General features: G+C 41.8%; 2 protein-coding genes and 1 pseudogene across 9 annotated transcripts in view; 1 reads left to right on the plus strand and 2 right to left on the minus strand.

Annotated features, from left to right (window-relative positions):
• Window positions 1-21,009, plus strand: part of ANXA3 (annexin A3) — a 59,064-nt gene continuing 38,055 nt past the window's right edge. The window contains exons 1-4 of one of the 7 annotated variants that reach the window (XM_081028688.1): window positions 263-403; window positions 966-1,091; window positions 2,306-2,464; window positions 2,981-3,033. In XM_081028688.1, the coding sequence (XP_080884814.1) occupies window positions 3,019-3,033 (15 nt within the window). In that variant the 5' untranslated portion in view covers window positions 263-403; window positions 966-1,091; window positions 2,306-2,464; window positions 2,981-3,018. Of the gene's footprint in view, window positions 404-965; window positions 1,092-2,305; window positions 2,465-2,507; window positions 2,573-2,980; window positions 3,034-21,009 lie in introns of those variants that run through there. The other 6 variants (XM_081028687.1, XR_013991928.1, XM_081028689.1 and 3 more) reach the window with 6 other exon arrangements.
• LOC308488906 (large ribosomal subunit protein mL48-like) lies at window positions 4,691-5,428 on the minus strand. The gene has a single exon (XM_081029251.1). The coding sequence runs from the start codon at window positions 5,413-5,415 to the stop codon at window positions 4,777-4,779; it is 639 nt and encodes a 212-aa protein (XP_080885377.1). The 5' UTR covers window positions 5,416-5,428; the 3' UTR covers window positions 4,691-4,776.
• LOC308498136 (RNA transcription, translation and transport factor protein-like) lies at window positions 12,242-12,975 on the minus strand (annotated as a pseudogene). The gene has a single exon. The product of its transcript is annotated as an RNA transcription, translation and transport factor protein-like (transcript).

A 21,009-nucleotide genomic window follows, 5' to 3' on the forward strand; every position in this document is an offset into this window, starting at 1 on the left:
GTCTAATCTGAATCCACAGTGCCTAGAACAAAATAAGCGCTGCAATAGATCTGAAGAATTTAGTGTAATTGAAGTGAAAACTGAGGAAATGGGTTTCAATATGAAGATGGTGGAAAAGGGGTCAGGAAAGTTTAGAGAATTCGAGGGGACCCAGGGTGAGGGGCAAATCTGTAAAGAACTGGAGATTCAGCAGCCGATGGGCGTGGCCTCGGGTGGCTTTCAGGTGGAGTCGGAGGCTGGAGCAGGGGCGGGAGGAAGGGGCCGGGGGAAGGGGTGCGGTCGCAGTCGCGGACCAGGAACCAGCAGCTCCGAGCACCAGCCTGCCGGACGCACACCTGGCTCGCAGGGCGCAACACTGGCTCGAGGTTCTCAGGCACACGGGTCCCAGCGGCCGAGCTGCAGGGTAAGTCCAGCCTCTCCCGCCGCCCGGCTGCCCCGCGGCGAGGAGCGGTCTGCGCGCCTCGCCCAGTTCCGTCGCGAGCGCTGCGCTGTCCCCCGCAGGGCTGACCTGGCGCCTTTGCTGCAAACCGACTGTGCCGCGCAGGTTCAGGGCCCGAGGGGCCTCCGCGGGCACAGAGTCCACGTTCCCCATTTCAGAGTAGAGGACAATGAGGTCCTGGGAGCAAAACTGCCGTGCCCTGGGAGGGCCACCCAGCTATGGTCACCGCGGGGCACAAGCTTACACCCAGCTGTCTGGGCTCCCTGGACCCTTCCCTTTTCATCAGCTAGCGGAGTAGGGATCCACTTGGCCATTTCTCTCTCCCACTCTCCTATTTTAAAGGTCTTGGGGACAGAGAAGAGTAGGGCATCGGAAGGGTCCTCTGAATCCTCCCGGTCCAGGGCGTCTCCCAAGGGGTGGGGCTGCCTCCAAACTCCGTCCTGAAGACTCGGAACCCCACCCATACTTGTGAGCACTTTGACTTCTTCACCTAGGCAGTTTATTTTGTTTTTCTTAATATTTTTAGGAAGCAGAAGAAAAGTGTGTTTAGATATTGGGCACTGGGAGTCCAGAAGTTTGCTTTCTCTTGAAAAGGCTCACCCATTCACTAGACATGAATCATTCCTCTGGCATTTGGCATTTGAGTCAGCAGGTGGGGCATCTTGAGTACTTGATTGCAAATGACCTTATATAGGAAATTGTGGCCTAAGAAGTTCTGGGTTCCTGGGGGCCCCTCTGGCTGTAGATAAGAAGTTGCACCCCAGAGCTAAATTCTTTCCAAGGATTTGTGATCTATGCAGACCACAAGACTATCCTCAGGGAGAGCTCATTTACAACTTTTTTTAAAAAAATAATCAACATAAAAAAGTGTAATTTACTAAAACGTTATTCTGCAAAGATGTCCCCGTTGGCTTTCAGGAAGGCAGAAAACTTCAAACTGACAGAAAAGGGAATTTAAAGATGTAACCAGAACCTTGTTCCCAGAGCCCTCTGGTTGTGTAATCTGTTTAGAAATAGGCGTGGAGGAGGAAGTACAAGGAAATGATGTAGCCCCTCTAATCCCTTTCAGGAAAGGGTGTTGAAAGTTCTATTGTTAGGTCATTTGGCCTGCACTGTGAAGTAGTTCTTTACTTCTTAAAACTTAAATCAGTAATAATTGTTAATTTACAAATTATACTGGATCGACACATATTGAGCATCAGCTTTGACCATGTCTGGACCAGGCACTTGGGTGAGGCAGAAGTCTGAGGTTAATTAAGTTCATCCCTTTGGAGAGGGGCTGCCTGGATGTGCAGGCCCTACTCACTAGCTGTGTGTAAGAACTCAAAACGCTAGCTTATGTGATGATACATATTACATATTTTATTCAATGCCAGCAACAACAGCCCTGCTGTCTCCTTTTTACAGATGAGGAGACTGGACTCAAAAGAAAATGTATCTAGCTTCAACAGGCAAAATCTGAATTATCGATCCTGTAGAGAGAGAGGGAAGTAGTGTTAGACCAGGGGGGTCCAAACTTTTTTCAACGTTTTTCACCAAGGGCCCTATGCGGTAAAATACACTAACAGCCGGGCCACTCACTGGAGGTGAAGTACATATTGCCTCACCTGGTTTATTTAGGTAAACTAAATATATTTTTGGAATTTGCTGTGGGCCAATTAGCAATGGATTGCGGACAACAGTTGGCCCGCGGGCCGCAGTTTGGACACCCCTGTGTTACACCCTGTAAGTAGAGAGCCGACTGCACTAGGGCTACAGAGAGCTTGAGAACATTGGGAGTGAATATTTCCGGGGACTAATGGTAAGATTTCCTGTTGAACTTTGTTCTGGGGCTGTCATTGAATTTTTAGAATATTTTGTTCCCAGGATGGGTGGGAGTCACTTGGATTTCTGAATCAACCCGGGACATCTGCCAGCATGTTTGAATAATGTCTGCTTATGGAAAGCATGCCTGGGATCCACCAAGGAACTGTCCTTTTCACCTCTGCGCCCTACCGAGTACTGGACCGCCTCCTCAAAGAGCAGGTGTGTCTGTTTTTATCGGGCTGTAGGCTCAGCCTTGTAAAATGTAAATGAAGATCTCACAGTCAAACCCCAGGAATCAAATTGAAGCCAGCTAAAATTTGTGTTGGGGTGAGGAGGGCCACAATTTCCTGTGTTTTTGTTATTGTTCCCTATGATGATAGTCTGTCCTCGTTAAAAGAAGTCAGCCATCAACATAGTTCTACTCGATTTTAAATGAGTCAAAAATTGGTTTTCCAGGAAACATATTTGTAAACCTTTAACTTCGAGGGGGTTTTCTTCCCGTCTTGTTTGAGCCCTTTCCAGGTCTAGCAACACCCCTTGTATAGAGCACGTGCTCAGTAGATGTTTGCTTATTAGCAAGTGGGCTGCTTGATGTTAAAAAACATCCTCTTCTTGAGGTGGTTCCTTTTTGAACGTTGGGTTCTGTTTTCTGGATTAAAGAGTAAGGGTTGGTGAGATTATTGTGTTTGGAATCCTAGCTTTATACCGTTTAGTAATTTTTTTTTCTTTTAATAGGTTAGAGTGATCTGAACTTAAGGCAAAGGTGGGATATCATGGCATCTCTCTGGGTAAGTAAAACTGAAGCGTTCCTAACACTGTAACTTAACTGAGTCAATCAAAACACAAAAAGTACTTTTTTTGAAAGTTGATAAAAAGTTCATCTGAAAAAGTTCACGTGCCAAAAAAGCTAGAGGATGTCTAAAAATAATAAAATATAAAATGTGTTGTAAAAGTACAGAGTTAAAATAATTTATGATCACACCAAATCAGAGAGGTCAATAACAGAGAATAAATTTAGTATTTAATTTGGAGATTTATTATATGATAAAGATGACATTTCATAGCAGAGAGGAAAAGATGGCTTGTTTAATAAATAATGTTAGGAAAACTTCTAACCATTTGGGAAAAAGTAAATCTATATTCCTTCTCCCTTTTTGCATTAAAATAAATTTGAGATGGATAAAATACTGAAATGAAAGAGATGAAATATGGGTGAATTTAAAAAATAATCTTGCTGTGGGGAAGGCGCTTACAACCAAGACACAAACCAAAAGCCTAAAAGAAAAATATTGAACTACTTAACTACATAGTATAAAATTATAATTTATGGTAGCAAACAATACTATTAGTAGGGTCATAAGACAACCCACAGGAGAAAAATATTTATAGTGTACCAGACAAAAGACTTATTTCCTTAACACACAAATAACTTGAAAAATCAATAGGAAAACTCAATGGAAAAATTTGCGAGGGACATGAAAAGAATTATAAATGTTCAACAAACATATGAAAAGATGACACATCTCACTGAAAATTAAAGAAATAGAAATAACACAACGAGGAACCATTTTCTACCTAAGAAGCTGGTAAAGGTGAAAAATATGTAGTAAGACCAATGTTGCAGAGGATGTGGGCAAGCCAGGTTCTCTCATACTTGGCTCATGGGAGAATAAACTTGGCATGCTTTTGGATTGTATTTTGGCAATAGCTATTAATGTTTAAATGTACATACCCTTTGACCCAATAATTCCACTTCTGGATATTTATTATTTAGGTATATTAGTATAAGGTTGAAAAAATAGGGGCCTAAAGACTTTCATTTGTATGAATGAAAATATGCAGACAGCATAAATGGCCATCCATGAAGTTTGAAATTAGTAAATTACTCATTTGTAACTTATAGCCATTTTTATGTAATCATTAAAAAGAATGGGAGGGGAAAGTGGTCAGCTCTGTATATCCTGACAAGAAAATGTCCAAAGCTATATTAATCACTGAAAACAATCAAGTTACTAAATAGTACGTACAGAGTGATGCTGTTTCAAAGAATATACACTGTATCACATGAAAACTTTCTGAAAAGGTGGAACTGTGAACAAGGGTACTCTTATTTTTTAATGCATCACCTGTGCTTTGATTTTTTGTGTGTGTGTGTTCCAGTAAACCTTCATTTATAAAAACAGGCAATGAGGTTTTAAAACTAGACAGAGGGGGTAGTTGTACAGCATTGTGACTGTATAAAATACCACTGAATTGTTCACTTTAAAATGGTTAGTTTTGTGGTAGTGAATTTCACCTCAATAAATTGTTCATTACCAGCATATTTTTATTAGATGAAGGATTGGCTCAAAGGAAAGTGGTGACAATTGGCAGCCATTCCTCCACAGAGGAGAGAAGGAATTCCTGGCTATTGTGATGTATACTTATGATATCTAAGGGTCAGGGTTTCCTTCTTAACTTTGACCACCCAGGAAGCTCTCCCCGTTGACACTCAATATGTCCAATGCTGCCATGAAAGAGTCTACAGTGAGCTAGTTCAACTTGGCAATCAGTTCTTCCAGCTCTGGCCGAGCTTTGAACCGTCCCTTGAAGTCTTCTTCAGTGTGCTCCTTCACTGACAGTTTGACTCCTTCAGGAAGATTGCTTTGGATTATTTCCAAGAAAATCTCTGCAAATGTAGCACTCAGATCGCTGATCTGCACCATTCGCTCATGGGTGGTAAGAACTGAGTCCAGGAACATTTTGCTGCCTTGGTCCTGCAGTTGCAACACCTCCATGGTTTTGGTGGGCATGGCATAACTTTCCTCGACTTTAATGGAGAGACGATTGCAGAGATTGTCAACATATTGGGCATAACTCTCTGCCAGGGCCATGTCATATGCAGTTAGGTGATTGTTTAAAACCCCATATTCATAATCTGTCCCCAAATTAATGGGTCTCACTTCCACTTTTGCCTTCTTCTTCTTGGGCTCTTGTGCTTTAATTAGGTGCTTGTATCTTCCAATGCCATGGGTGGGCTTTGTCTTGTAGTGCCGACTCGTACTCATCACCATGCCACCTGCAGAACAGATGGGATTCTCTTCTGAAGTTTTAAACCTTAAGAGAGGAAAGGCTTGCTTAAAAATGGTATGGTTCCTCAGACACAGCACCTTTACCAGAGCTCTGTTCATCTTTTGCTGCGACGACCTGTTACTGCACAAGCTGAGGATTGGCCCAAGCAGCCGCAATCCCTAGGCGGCTGAAAACACTGACGGAACTAGAACTGGTCCAGTAACAATAACCGACCGAGACTCACTGAACTCCCGCAGCAGCTTCTGATTTTTTTTTTTAAACAATGAACAAAGATTCTATTTTTATAAGTAAGGGGCAGAGGAGGCTTAAAGAATAGCTTGTATGGAGATGTGACCAGCTCTTGATATGAGAAGTGCCAGAGGAAAGTGTGCTGTTGCAAGGCTTTGCTTGGTCCCAAATTATTCCCTTATCACTAGCCAGGATGCTGATCTCCCCTCTTTCCAGGTCTGAAATTCCTGCTGCTTTTGTAGACTCTACTATCTGACTCTAGTAGAGTCAGATGAATAACTCCATCTCTCCAAAATGCTGGTATTAAAAAGAAAAAAAAATATATAAACAATCTCCTTCTAGCTTTTGTCTATAAATAGATGTGGAATTAGTTGGTCAGGCTCTCCAGCTGACACCTTCAAAGTTGTGACACATTTCTGAAGGGCTGGGAGAGACAGAGAGTGTATTCGTTTTCTATTGCTGCCATGACCAATTATCAGAAATTTAGCAGCTTAAACAGCACTCATTTATTACCTCACAGTTCTGTATGTTAGAAGCCCTAAATGGGTCTCAGGGCACTAAAATGAAGCAGTTGGCAGGGCTACATTCCGTTCTGGAGATTTGAGGAAGAATCCACTTCTGAGCTCGTTTAGGTGGTTCAGCAGATTTAGTTCCTTACAGTTGAAAGACTGAGGTCCCCATTTCCTTGCTGGCTGTCATCAGAGGCTGTCCTATCCCCTAGAGGCTTCCGCCAGTCTTTGTACGTGACCCCCTACATCTCAGAACAGTAGGGATGCATTGAATCCTTCTCATGTTTGCAGTCTCTCTGACTTTCCCTTTGGACCATCTCTCTTCTGCCTTCCTCTTCTTCCTCCGGCTGGAGGATGCTCACGTGATAAGATTGGGCCCACTCAGATAATCCAGGATAATTTCTCAATTTTAAGGTCTGGAAGCTTAATTATATCTGCAAAGTCCCTTTTGTTATATAACGTAATATTCACAAGGTCCAAGGATTATGGTGTGGAGATTTTAAAAGAGAGCTATTATTCTGCCTAATATAAGGGGCTAGGAGTATGGAGACATCAGGTGGTGATAGCATTTGTCATTAAGCAGCAGGAAGGAAAAGGGGGAGCAGATTAGAAAGGGGAAGCTGTGCTTGAGAGGAAAGGGGGCCCTTGACTGAATAAGGAGGCTCTAGCTCCTGCAGCCTTTTCTTTCCTATTTTCCTCTTCTCAAATTAAAGAACTAACATTTATGAGTGAGATCTCTGAGAATAAATAATAAATACAACTCAGAACTACTGTGGAAAACAGAATGGCAGTTCCTCAAAAAAATTAAACATAGAACTACCATATGATCCAGCAATCCCACTTTTGGATAAATGTCCAAAAGAACTGAAAAAGGGTCTCAAAGAGATATTCGCATTCTCATGTTCATAGCAGCATTATTCACAATAGACAAGAAGTGGAAACAACCCAAATGTCCATCAACAGATGAATGGATAATCAAAATGTGGTCTACATATACAATGAAATATTATTCAGCTTTAAAAAGGAAGGAAGTTTGGGGCATATGCTATAACATAGATGAAGCTTGCGAACATAATGGTAAGTGAAATAAGCCAGTAATAAAAAGATGAAATACTGTATGATTCCATTTATATGAGGCATCTAAAATAGTCAAATTCATAGAGATAAAATAGAATTGTGGTTGCCAGGGTCTGGGGGAGGCAGAAAGGGAGAGTTGTTGCTTTGGGTACAGTTTCTGTTCTGCACCATGAAAAAAGTTCTGGAGAGCTGGTTCACACACTGAACAGTTTTACAACTACTGAACTGTACATTTAAAAAGGGTTAAAAAGGGTTAGTGGTAAACGTTAGGATACGCTTTTTTACCACAATAAAAACAACACCCAGGTTTGTATAAATATTTATATCGCTAAGTTTTATCTATTCTCTTTTTCCCTCTACATATAAAAGTGCACGTGCGCGCACTCGCGCACACACATGAGTAATCAAGTCCATACTTTTCTACAAACTGTAGATGGGTCTGTGGGTCAGTGTATGGTGAGTTGACTGGAGAGATCTGATCAAGAGTGAAGACTTCAATTTCAGTGGTTACCGTTAATGATGAAAGAATGGCTGGTTTGCTAGGTCTGTAGAGTCTAGGAATATTGCAACCCTCCCATTGTTTCATAAACGGTATGTTGCAGTACTGCTTCCTTTGTTTGGAAATGTTGAATATCTCTGTTCATACATGTGTTCTACTACTTAACCCTTGATGAAAGGGTTATACACTTTGATTCAGGGTCCTTGGTCTTATGTTGTCTTTAGGTCAGAGCAAGCACTCAGGCAACCTGCAAATTAGAATGTCTTAGAACATGACTTTTTATTAAGATACCATAGTAGTATTTTTTTTCATATTTGCCTTCTATTCCGGCTTTCTCATGCAAATACTCTGAGCTCTTTCCTTCTTGGCTAATTCCTAACTTACTTTTACAGAATAATAATAAATGCAAATTACTAGTATTTGTACTCTCACATTAGTATTTTTATTATGCTACTGACATTTTTCAAAATTAACTTATAATCACTGTAATCACCATGAACTACTCTAATATTAACTTGCTATACCTTCTCCCTTCCCCACTCCACACTCTAATTTGCAAAATGAGGAAGGGAAATATAGGGACCGTGGACCCAAGGGATAAAAGTTTTACAAAAATATAACATCTCATAAATATGATGCCTACTAACTTGGTCTTGTAGGAGTTCATCCAAAGGGTAATTAAACAATCAAAGCAGCAAGTACCTACTGCAATAGGCTCTACCAGGAACAAAATAAAGACAATCCAGCCACAATCCCAGCTCTCCTTTTCATAAATCTCTAATGGTTAAAAGGCAGACTCTTGAATATGACCTTGAGCAAATTACTTAGTCTCTCACTATCTCAGTTTCCTCATCTGTAAAATGGGTATAATATTAGTACCTACATCACCTAGTGTTTGTAAGCATTAAATCAGTTCATGGGAAATGCGTTAACAGTGCCTGGCATGTATTAAGTATTCAGTAAGTGTTATAATCATTATCATTTCAATATATTGTATTTTTCCTAAAAATATATTCCTTGCTCATTAATATTCCTGCCACGGTTTTAGTTAAAGAGCTTCTGCCTGTTTCCTGGGCCTCAGTTTATTACAAATCTGCAGCTTCCTCCCCCATGGAATGATTTTGTCTGAGCTACCTGAAACAGATGGAGTCTCCCCAAATAGTCTTTTTGACTGGTCCTATTTTCAATATTTTCTAGTGTTTTAAATATATATAAATATATTATTAAGACTTTATTTTTTTAGAGCAGTTTAAGTTCACAGCAAAATGGAGAGGAAGGAAGGTACAGAGATGTCCCACAAATCTCTGCCCCTGCACATACACAGCCTTCTCCAGTGTCAGCATCCCCCACAGAGGGGTACATTTGTTACAGTTGATGAACCTGCATTGACATATCATTATCATCCAGAGTCGATAGTTATAATTCAGTTCACTCTATGGGTTTGGACATTTATATATTTTTAAAGTGATATAATGCCCCATTCTCACTGCAAGTGGGTATGCTGCAATGCAGTTCAGACACTAACTACCAGGTTTAAGGGCTCAGCCCTCACTTCAGGTGCCAGCTGCAAGTCTTAGAGCCACCTGCATTTCTGACCAATTAGCTATAAATCTGGACTTTCCATCACCCTCTGAGGTTCCATAATTCTCTTCCACAACTTACAGAACTCACTGAAAGTGCTATTCTTACAATTACAGTCTTATTATAAAGACTGTATAAGTGAATAAGGAGGCTCTAGCTCCTGCAGCCTTGGGTGAGTTCTGGAAAGGCTCAGGAGGCAGAGATTCTGTATCCTCTTCCCATGGAGTCAGGCTTTGTCACCCTGCCTGCACATCACCAGCTAGGAAGCTCCTCCAACCCTCAGTGTCCAGAGTTTTTATGGGGGTTTCACTACATCGGTGTGATTATGTCACTGGCCAGGCCTTTGAACTCAATCTCCAGTCCACTTCCCTTCTCAAAGTGCCAACCCTTTACTAAAGTGAGCTTGTCTTAGTGGTCAGTCCTGATCCTAAAGCTTTCTAGGGGCCCACCATGAGTTACCTCATTAGCATCATAAAGACACTTCTATCAGGAATTCCCAACGATTTTTGAGCTTCTGTGTCTGGAACCCAAGACAAAGACCAGATGTAGTCTTTATTATACCACACATATATAACTCACATCAAGGTCTACAGAGTTTCCAAAACATCATATTCATTCATTCATTCATTCATTCATGTATTTATTTATTTACTAAAATTATATTACCACTAGCACTGGTTATCTAATGCTAATCAGGAGCCCTGATTGCAAGTTATATCTTTAATAATAAGTAATGGGGAAATGAGTTAATGTTCAGTAATAAATACAGATTAGCAGGCAGAATTACTCAAAACATGGGGTCCATGGAGAAGAAATAATAAGAGGGATTCTTCATGGTGGAAAGGTTAAGAAAGGCTTATCTAAAGCAGAAAGTTGCTAATAGGAAAAGCTAATCCATGGTAATGTGTTCATGGTGAGAAATTAGCAGAGCTTCCCTTTCCCACCTGACCCTTCTTTCCTGTCTTTCCTGGGAACAAGATTGGTGCAGTTTGATCCCTGAGGACACAAAGTTCCCATTTCTGCTGTGTAATCCAAAGGAATGACATCAGTGGTAGGGCTCCCAGGACAGGAGCAATGTGCTAACATGAGAGAGAATTTGGGGAGGGTAATGCCTTTCAAATTCTGTTCCATGGATGACGCCAGCCCTGGCCACTTATTTTGATGCTGTTGCTCATGGATATAAGGAGTCTCTGAGAGCCCTGTCCAGTTTCATATGTGTTGCTTTGATGGAGACATCCCATCAACCCTTTATTTCCCGGTGTGTTTGCTCTTCCTGGCCATGCAAATTTAATATGTATGTGGGGAGAACACCTGTGTTACATGCATGTGGAAGTGCTGAATTTCTCCTCTGGTCTTCTGTCTACCGCATCTCAGGGCTGGAAGATCTAGCTTTCTGACTATTTCAATTGAAATGGACTTTTAACACCCCAAGCAGAACAGGCATCATACCTGATTAGGTATTCTTCAATATGATTGCAACTTCCTGTCTGATGTGTGTTTTAAACCATATTCCCTGAAGCTTATTTAAATAACTACTGGCACTAGACAGTTAGTTACATAAATGGGCCTCTGCAGGAAATTAATGAAGAACAGGTTAGACCTTGATTTCAAATCAAAACATGAGAGCTTTGTTTCAGGACAAAGCCTGGAAAGAATTCCTGTATAACCTGAGTGAGCACAAGAGAGGCTTCCTGGGAATGAAGGGAATGAAGTTTAAAGAGCTGTCCCTTGCCACTCCCTGTCTGACCCAAGCTCAACTATCAAGGAGGGAAGGTCTCTCTCATACCTAATCATAATAAAAAGTGTAATTTGCCCATCTAATGAGTGGCCTTTGAAGACGTCTAGTAAACCAGAGGCAAAGAGGAAAAGTTTTAGATTGAGAGCAAGGAATGTGAAGGGGAAACGGTATGATTTGATTCTCTTGAAAGTATTTTTTGGAGGATGCAAAGCAGTTAGAAAAATATTTTAGAGTACTGAACAAGAAGAGTACTACAGAAGTCTCACATGAATTAAAAGAGAATAAGTCAAAAAGCAAAAAAATCTTAAAGTCCCATGATCAGATCTTTGTTCCTTTTATTTTCAACTGTTTGCATTTGATTAAATACCTCCCCTAGGTTCTGGACGCATGTTTACATAGGAGTAGTGATAACCCCATGTGCACAGGATTGAGAAAAGGTGGAGACTGCATTTGTCAGATTTTTTTTTTAAAGATTTTATTGGGGAAGGGGAACAGGACTTTATTGGGGAACAGTGTGTACTTCCAGGCCTGTTTTCCAAGTCAAGTTGTTGTCCTTTCAATCTTAGTTGTGGAGGGCGCAGCTCAGCTCTAGGTCCAGTTGCCATTGCTAGTTGCAGGGGGCACAGCCCACCATCCCTTGCAAGAGTTGAACCGGCAACCTTGTTGAAAGGACGCATTCCAACCAACTGAGCCATCCGGGAGCTCAGCGGCAGCTCAGCTCAAGGTGCCATGTTCAATCTTAGTTGCAGGGGGTGCTGCCCACCATCCCTTGCGGGACTTGAGGAGTTGAACTGGCAACCTTGTGGTTGAGAGCCCACTGGCCCATGTGGGAATCGAACTGGCAGCCTTCGGAGTTAGGAGCCCCATAGCCACCGGGCTGCCCCCATTTGTCAGATTTTTGACACACACTGTGGAGCTTTGAAAAGTCTGATAGTGGCATTTGAGAATTATCAAAGAAAGCAAGACCCAGAACAAGAAAGCATTTTTATTCACTTATTCATTTAACAAGTATTTGTTAAACGTCTACTATGTGCCAGACACTGTTTTAGGTTCTGGAGATACAGTAGAGAAAGAGAAATTAAAAAGCATGGAGCTTACATGCATCTGATTTTTATTTCTTTTCACTTTCCTAAACTTTATTACAGAAAAAGCAATAATGATACATTTCTAGAATAGAGTCAGTTTTCTGGGATTCTTCCTCGAAAATGTGACATTTGATTTCCAAACACATGCCAGAGCGGACATGGTTCCAAATTATACTAAGTGGGTGACAGGCTGAAATCCTAAAATGCTTATCTTCCAGCTTTTCCCAGTCTGTGGTCTGTCTTTAGACCTGCGATAATTGCCTGAACAGCTGCTCTGGCTTCATTAAGTTTTGTCCTTAGCTCTCTGAGCACTTCTACGAGCAGCACTCGCAGAATTTGAGCAGCTTCATTAAGAACTGCATCTCCTGTGTCAATACCAAGAATATGCTTTCTAAAGCAACATGCAAGCCTTCTTTTGTTTGATTTACTTTGACAACTGCACCGGTGTCAGATGCTCCTGGACCGAAGTATGAATTTCCTTAAGCATTACTAGGTAATCATTCTGAATCTGAATCTGAAGAAGGTTAGCCAAAGCCGTTATACCAGCCTTAAAGGCAGGATTATTTACATCCAGATTGGTCAATGGCTCTGTATTTTTAGCTGCGTTATCAGCATTTTTTGTATTGTCAGGTACCGAGTCCTTGTATTTTTCAGCATTACCTCCATATTCAAGTCTTAACAGCTAAACCAAGAAGCCAGTCAATTGTTTCTTGTCTATCTTGAATTTTTAAAGGACCACTAACATCTCTGAGATACTTTTTGAAGAACTTGGGCCAGTCACTGCTGTAGATGTTTCTTAAATTACCCCTGTCTTCAATCCTGTAATGTCTGATTTTCTGGTCTTCAAGCTAAACAATACAGTTTCTAAATTTTGTTTCATCTTTGTCGTTGAAGCCAGCAGGGTTTTGGTAGTTGAGGGCTGTCAGCTCGCATCGGAACATGGTCCCCGCTTCTCGCTCTGGTCCCCTGGGCTTTGGCTTGGGGAAGAGAGGTGAGCAGGTGCCGGCCGCTCAAGCGCTGGCGACACTGCCCCTGATTTTTATTAGGGAAGACAGATAATAAACAAAGAAATACATGTATAATATGTAAAGTCAGTGTACGCACTCTGGAGAAAAGCAGAGGTGTATAATGAGAGTGATAGGGCATGTTCTTTTCTGTTCACGTATGTGAATAGAAGTCAACAATGGACAGAGAGGGGAAAAAATGGTGGCGTGAGGTGAGCCTCTGTAGTGTTCCCCTGGAATTTACAACGAATCGGACAATAATAACTCCACAAAGAAGTCAAGAATGGAGTGAGGGAATGGGCTAGGAGAGAATCAAGGGCAAGAGCATCCAGGCAGAGGGATCAGCAGGTGAAAAGCTTGGAGGCAGGTGGGCTAGGTGTATTTGAAGAGCAACAAGAAAACTCCCATGAAGTAATAGGAAGGGACAAGGAGATTTGGTGAGGCATTACAATTCTCTTTTGTTCCTTCAAGATCTTCCAAGGGCCACAAAAAATCCCAGTAATCCCAATAGCCTTCACGTGAACTGTTCAAGGAGTTTCCATTACTTTGATTTACTTTAAATGAGGAAGCATTCTTAACTGTGTAGCACCTTTTTGTTAGGTTTGTCACTTCCCAAATACACCTCAGGAAAGGTGTCTCCTCTCAGAAGATAAGTTAGACATGCACAGAACTGAGGATGTGGCCAGAATAGCCACATTAGTCTTCAACTTTTTGTGGCTGTTGGCCCGAACTCTGAACTAAATTAATCACCTGACTTTGTGGTACAAAATATAGTCTTCAGGTAGTTGTGCTAGATGACTCAAAAGAAGAGGAATATAAATTATTTCTAATCTGCTTTAAGCAAAGAATGAAAATTATTGTGAGAAACAAGGTTTGTGTTGATAAAGTCTTTCTGGGCCCAATGTTTCATGCTCAACCCAGATACTTGGGTTTGCTGCCTTTAATAGAGAAACCCTGAGTTCTTGGAGAGATAGCAAGGAAGATACAACAGAATCACTGGAAACATCCCCAGTGTACCAGGCATTCATCCTGGCTTCTAGAACCATCTTTGAAAGACCTAGAATAGCCTGTCGTGCTGAGAGTGGCCATTAAAATATTCCTGATATCTCCCAAATCACTTTGGGAGATCACTTTGATTTCTGGGCAATCGATATTTGGAGGAAGCAACTGCATCAGGCAGCCAATTGTCTAGGGTAAATTCCACACCTTGGGATGTCATTGTCTGCTTCCATCTATGTCCAGCAAACTCATTCAGGGTTATTTGTTAAACTCCTATCTGGAGGATAAGTAATGGACTGAGAGCTGTATGTATTGTAATGAGTCAAACAAAAGGCCTCTGCCTTCTGAAACTTTATTTTAGAGGAAGTGGATACCCAGATATAAATAGTGAGAGATATTACCGAATGCTGAATACCCTGAGCGGGGAAGGTTGCCGAGATGGAGAATAACAGGAGAGGACCCACTCAGGTCAAGTGGCCAGGGCAGGCCTATCAGAGAAGATGGCCGTTAGGCAGAGAACTAAAGGTAGAAAACCATTCCAGACGAAGGAAACAGCACGAACAAAGGCATTAAGGTGAGAAAGAGTTCAACATTTATCAGCTGGACTCTCAGAGAACTGAAGTGAGATGGGAAAAGGGGAGAGTGGCTGCAAAGTAGGGGTGATAAGGTGTGGGGACAGAGCCCCAGAGAGCAGTTTCCAGGCTCTCGACCTCACGTGGAAAGGTGCTGGCTCGGGTAGTAGATGGCCATCAGCTGTGACTAGTCGGCCATCCGCTGTAACTGAGTGACCATCAGCTGTAACCAGTCAGCCATTGGCCACTAATATAATATAACTGCCGTGGTTACGCTAGGGGGTTGCTTGGTTGGTTGGTTGGTTGGTTGGTTGGTTGTTGGTTGGCAGAGAGCGGATGGAGGATTGTGGCTAGTAGGTCTGGTTAGCAAGTGGATTGCAGATCATGTTGATCCTACTTTCCTGTGTCTCGCCGGGCTGCCAGCGAGACAGGTGCAGGAAGACCCCTCGTTGGGGTACTAGTGGATGTTTGCTTTTGTGTCTTGACCAACCGCCAGCGAGATTATAGTGGTATGACTCCCCTGCCCATGGCTCCGTGGGTGTTCCTTTTTGGCCGCACCATGTCCTGCGTTCTTATGTGGGGAGCGGGAGCTGAGGCCCTGCGTTACATAAGGGAGGTGGATCAAACCCTGCCAGGCCATGTGGACGGTGCAAGGAGTTTAGACTCTATTCAGTATCCCAAGGGAGATCAGAGAGGTGTTCATAGGGGAGTGCCATGACCTCATTTACAGATCTCACTGATCCCTTGGCTGCTATGTGGGAAATGGCAGGAGGTGGGCAACTGAAGGAGGTGGAGAGGAAGACTAGTGCAGATGTCCACCTCCAGGAAAACAATGGGGACTTGGATGACAGCCACGAGGAAGATGGGGGGAAGTGCACGTGAGATTACCTTTCTGAGATAGTTTCAACAGGGCTTGCTGATGATTGGATTTGGAGGGAAAGAGCAATGAAGGAATGAAAGGAGACTCCCAGGTTTCTGATGGTTGGTGGTGCCATTTAAAGGGATGGAGTGGATTGAAAAAGAGCAAATTGGGGATGAGCTCAGGGACTGGAGTTGAACTGCCTGCGTTTAAATCCCGGCTGTTCCACAGACAAGATATGTGACCTTGGGCAAGTCTCTTGCCTCTCTGTGCCTCAGTCTTCTCCCTTGTAAAATGGGATCATAATGGGGTGGTTCTGAAGGCTAAAGGGTGCCTGTATACATATACCTATAAAGCTCAAGTAAGTACCATGTCAGTGTTACATGGGGGAAAAAAATCAGCTTGAGAGGAAATAATGAGTTGATACGTGAGATATAAAAACAGATACATCAAGTAGGCATTGCATATGCGAGACCAGTGCTGCTCAAAATATTGTAAGTCTGGGCTGCAGATATAAATGTGGGAGTTGTCTAAGAAAGAAAAAAAAACAAAAGAATGAAACAAGAAAAAAATGGGAAAAAAATGTGGGAGTTGTCTGCGTACAGAAGGGGAAGTGGTGGATTAGAGGGAAAGAAAAGAGAAAGAGACTTTCTGTTTTAGAAGTACCTATTTTGTGGAGGTCAGGCAAAGGGGAGAATAAATGCAAGCTGGGGTGGCAGAAAATCCCCTGGGATGAGGCCCCTGGGCCAAAAGAAGTATGTATCCAGTCGGCTTAACCATGATAACACATGCTCCTGAGGGTCAGGTTTCTCCTTATTATAATCGGGGTTTCATAGAAAACACACCACAAATTGTTTGTTTCTCTGTATCTTCCCTAATTTCTGAATCTCATTCATCTTTCCACTCCAGCCTAACTCTCTTCTCTATTATCACCTTCCAACGCTCTTGCTCTGAGACTCCCTTGATGAAATCAGGAAAAGAAAAGCTAGCAAGTAGATGTTTTCTCGTTCGAGTGAGTACAAGATGAAATGCAAACATCTCCTTTGGACCTCTTGGACCCATTGCTAACTTAATGAGCCATAATGTCATCTTCACTTCTATCAGGCCTCTCTGAGGTTGCCAATCTCTGCTTCCCACCCCTGGCTTCTCTTGGCTGCCCTGGTGGAGAGTGTGCCTGCCGTGATTAGTGATGGGGAGCAGTGATGGTTAGTGATGGTTAGTGATGGTTAGCAGTGATCACTGCCAGCCTATGGAATAAGTCCCCTCGTATTTGCCCTGCAGGACCCAAGTGGTTACCAGTCCTTTTCTCTGGCATCTTACCTGCTTTATTAATTTCCTAGGAGCTGTCATTACAAAGTGCCACAAACTGGGTGGTTTAAAACATAGACATTTATTGGCTCACACCTCTGGAGGCTCTGAGATCATGGTGTTGGCCGGGCCATTCTACCTCTGAAACCGATAGGGGCGTCCTTCCTCAACTCCTCCTGGCTTCTGGGGGTTTAGTGGCAGTCATTGGTGTTCCTTGGTACAACTCTAATCTTTACCTTCATCCCTTTAGCATCACATCTCATTCTCCCTGTATGTCTCTGTCCTCGCATGACTGTCTTCTAAGGACACCGATTATGTTATATTAGGGTCTCACCCTACCCCAGTATAACCTCATCTTTACTAATTACATCTGCAGTAACCTTACATCCAGACAGGTCCCATTCTAAAGTATTGTGAATTAGGACTTCAATACCTCTTTTTGGGGGGATACAATTTAACCCATAACACTTGTCTCATTTGACCGTATTTTATTTTAGGACCTTTTTACGGTAAACTTTGGTTTTGAAAAAACACTTTTTACTTGAAAAATTGAAAGAGAAGTCTTATGTTTTCCAAGTTTTGATTGCTTTTCTTTTCTTTTTTAAAAGTTTTCTCCATTTTTGCTTTTATCATAAACCTTCATGACCCGGATTGTTTCAAGCAGAGAGTGATCATTTCTCCCTGGCTCTTCAAGAGTTTCTGAGTCCTGGAGGTTTATGTGAGGCTTTGATTTGAAATCTTACCTTTAGGATATGGCCTTTACAGGGCTTTATAAAGTGAGGAGTGATTTGGCTTTCCCTCACCTTCAAAACATACCTGCAGCAGCTGCTCTTCTTACTCAGACTCATTTGGCTTTAAATACCTGGAGGGGATGGGGTGGTGCCAAAAAAAATGTATACACATTTTAGGGGATGTTAACACTTTGGTCAATGTTACTCAAGCAGTAGTTCGCCATAATCAGAAGTTTCTGGACGCTGATGGTAACCACTTTGAGCACCTCTTGTAATTGCAGAAGTCAAATGTTATCTTGTATTCATCTTTTGTTATCGGTATATATTAATACAGTTTTTTCTTTCTTAAAATGCATATACTTTTTCTTGGCACCCTCTATATGTTTCTGTCAACAGGATGGGCACCTTGTGTTTTGCTGTTTCATTCATTCTTCTGAATATTAATGTTTAACTTCTTGCAAACCCACTACACTTTGCCTGAAGAGATAGATATGGCTGGCTTTTAGGAGTCAAGAACAGACTGGAGTCTCTCAGGGGTAGTAGCATGCAGATCCCCGGGCCCAGCTTGGCCACACTAGTGGTGCCGAGGCCTCGTGTGCTATGACTGATTTCCAAAGGATAGTTTTAGAAGATCAGGGGAAATTATATTGCCATGAAGAAGATGGTTGAAATGAGATGCAGCCTCTAGACTAGTAATTAGGAACAGAAATGGATGAGATTCCACTTGCTGGCGGTGTGACCTTGGGCACGTTGCTTAAGGATCAGTGTCATCATCAGCTGTGAGTGGGGATTTATTATATCTGCCTTAATAAGTTTATTGTGAGGATTGAATGAGCTAATGCAGGAAACATATTTAGCATAGTACTTGGCCCATAGTGAGTAGCAACAATTGTTATTAATGTAAAGAGCTGCTGTTATTTCCCCTTTATTTAGACATTCGTTGCTTTAATTTATTTTCCAGCTGGTTTCAGGATCATTTTTCCTTTTGGGGTATCTGAAGGTCAAGTTTGAGAAAAAGAAAGCAATTCAGTGTGATTGAGAGGTGTGGGTGGAAATCTGATTAAACATTATTATTTTTTTTTTTAAAGAAAGACTTTACCAAGCATTTGTGCAATGTCCTACACTAACACTGACACTATTACGGCAGTAGGGTTAGTGGAAATAAATTAAGTCAAGTATTGATTAGTAATTTTAAATGTCAAGGAATTAATCCTGCAGTGAAGCAGGCGATGAACATAGTTTTGTTTGTCTGCAAAAACGCCAGCATTCCTGAAACAATGAGCTCATCATGAAATTCTTCTCCCCCCCCCCCAAAGGAATCTAGGATTTGTTTGCTCATTTTTGCTTTGGTTTCCTGGGCAGCTGAGAATAAATAGAGCCATGGTTTTCAAACTTTAGCATGCATAAGAATCATCTGAAGAGCTTGTTAAAAACAAATCCCTAGTCTTAGCTCCAGAGATGTTGATTCAGTAAGACAGGTGGGGCCTGAAAATGTGCATTTCTAATAAGTGCCCATGATACTGCTGATCCAGGAACCACACTTAGAGAACCATTATGTGGAATCCTGTCAGGCACTGTGATGTGGTGTAGCGCACAGGGCATTTTAGACACAAGTGGGTGGGTTCAAATTCTGGGGCTGTCCTTAGCAGAGTTATGTTAAACAAATAATTTTTCCAAGGTCAAATTTCTTCCATTTTTAAATAGAAATAATAAAATCCACCTGTTAAAGGCCATTATAAGAGTTAAATAAGCTATCTGTAAAGCACTTTGTTCATTCCCTGGCATATATTAGTTTAAAAGATTCTATTAATTTCTTCTATAAGATTTCTTTTTCATAAGTTATGTAAATATTTCTGAATGTTCTGAGCAACCAAGTCTATCAAATAAATAATATTACTCATTTAAATAACTGAAGAAGTTTGAAATCACTAAGATTCTACTTTAGAATTCCTGTGCCATTTTACAAGGTGGGTGTGTGTGTGTGTGTATGTGTGTGTGTGTGTGTTTTGTACATATTTTTTCTTTTAATTACATGAGTAGTTCCTTCCCATAGGTAGCAAGTTGCATAATGGATTGGGAATTTCATTCTTCTCTAATTTTGCACATTTGAATTTCAGCATATTTTGTTGTACAGGGCAATGAAAAGGTCATGGCTAGCATGGAAACCCTGAGTTTCATAATTTATAAACAATTAGCTGACTACAATTTTGTCTTTTTTTTTGATTGGGGAACAGTGTGTTTCTCCAGGGCCCATCAGCTCCAAGTCGTTGTCCTTCAGTGTAGTTGTGGAGGGTGTAGCTCAGCTCCAAGTCCAGTCGCCATTTTCAATCTTAGTTGCAGGTGGCGCAGCCCACCATCGCATGTGGGAATTGAACAGGCAACCTTGTTGTTGAGAGCTGGTGCTCTAACCAACTGAGCCATCCGGCCGCCCCTCCGAAAGCTCAACGGCAGCAGCAGCTCCTTGTCTTCAATCTACTTGTGGAGGGCGCAGCTCACTGGCCCATGGGGGAATCTAACCGACAACCCTGTTGGTCAGAGCTCACGCTCTAACCAACTGAGCCACCCGGCCGCCCCCAATTTTGTCTTTTTGTATTCAGAAGCAACCATATGTATTTATCTGCATGGCACAGAATCACCTGGGGAGCTTCTTAAATGTGTAATGTCTACTTGAACACCTCATTTCTAAGGAATATAATTCAGTATGTCTGTGGCAGGGCCTGGTCATATACATTTATTAAAGAATCAACCCAGGTGATTCAGTGGCCACATTTCAAGAAAGACTAGGAATGGACTGCAACAGTCATGTTCAAATTCAGAATCTGCTGCTTACCTAGCTTTGTTGGCTTGAGCAAATCATCCAATCTTCTTGAATCACGGTGTCTTGTATGTGAAATAAGTCACTCTTACTCATTCGTCAGGACTGTTATTCAGGTTATAGCTAGTATATATACAGTGCCTAGCACAGTCCTGGGCATGAAGCACTCAAACACTGTAATAGTGTGGGGATTCCTCTACAACGCCACACGTTGAAGGTGGATACGTAAGACCGACACAAAAGTTCATCATAGATGGATAGAACTGAAATGAAACCAATTGGTTCTGTGGGTCCGTAACACACCAGGGGTGCCAAAAAAATGTATACATTTTAAGAAAGGAAAAAACTGTATTAAAATTGTAATAATATATACCAATAACAAAAGATGAACAAATCACGTTTGGCTTCTGCAATTGAAAGAGGTGCTCAAAGTGGTTACCATCAGCATCCAGACACTTCTGATTACAGCGAACTACTGCTACATAGATAACATCTCCATGTGTGTACGTTTTTTTTGGCACCCCCTGTATTTATTAAGCCTTGGAGAAAGAGAATTCTCCAAAGATTATATTCAAGTGCCTTTAGATCAGGCACATCTATACTCATTATAATTACTTCTTTAGAATCAAAATCCTTTATTTTGGGACACTGTAAGATTAAACGATGTTTGATTGTATTGAAACAAAG

Source organism: Rhinolophus hipposideros (assembly GCF_964194185.1).
Source record: "Rhinolophus hipposideros genome assembly, chromosome: 1".
Lineage (NCBI taxonomy): Eukaryota > Metazoa > Chordata > Mammalia > Chiroptera > Rhinolophidae > Rhinolophus > Rhinolophus hipposideros.

Coding starts and splice junctions, on each gene's coding strand:
- LOC308488906 (XM_081029251.1), bottom strand. CDS start 5,415: ATGAACAGAGCTCTGGTAAAGGTGCTGTGTCTGAGGAACCATACCATT.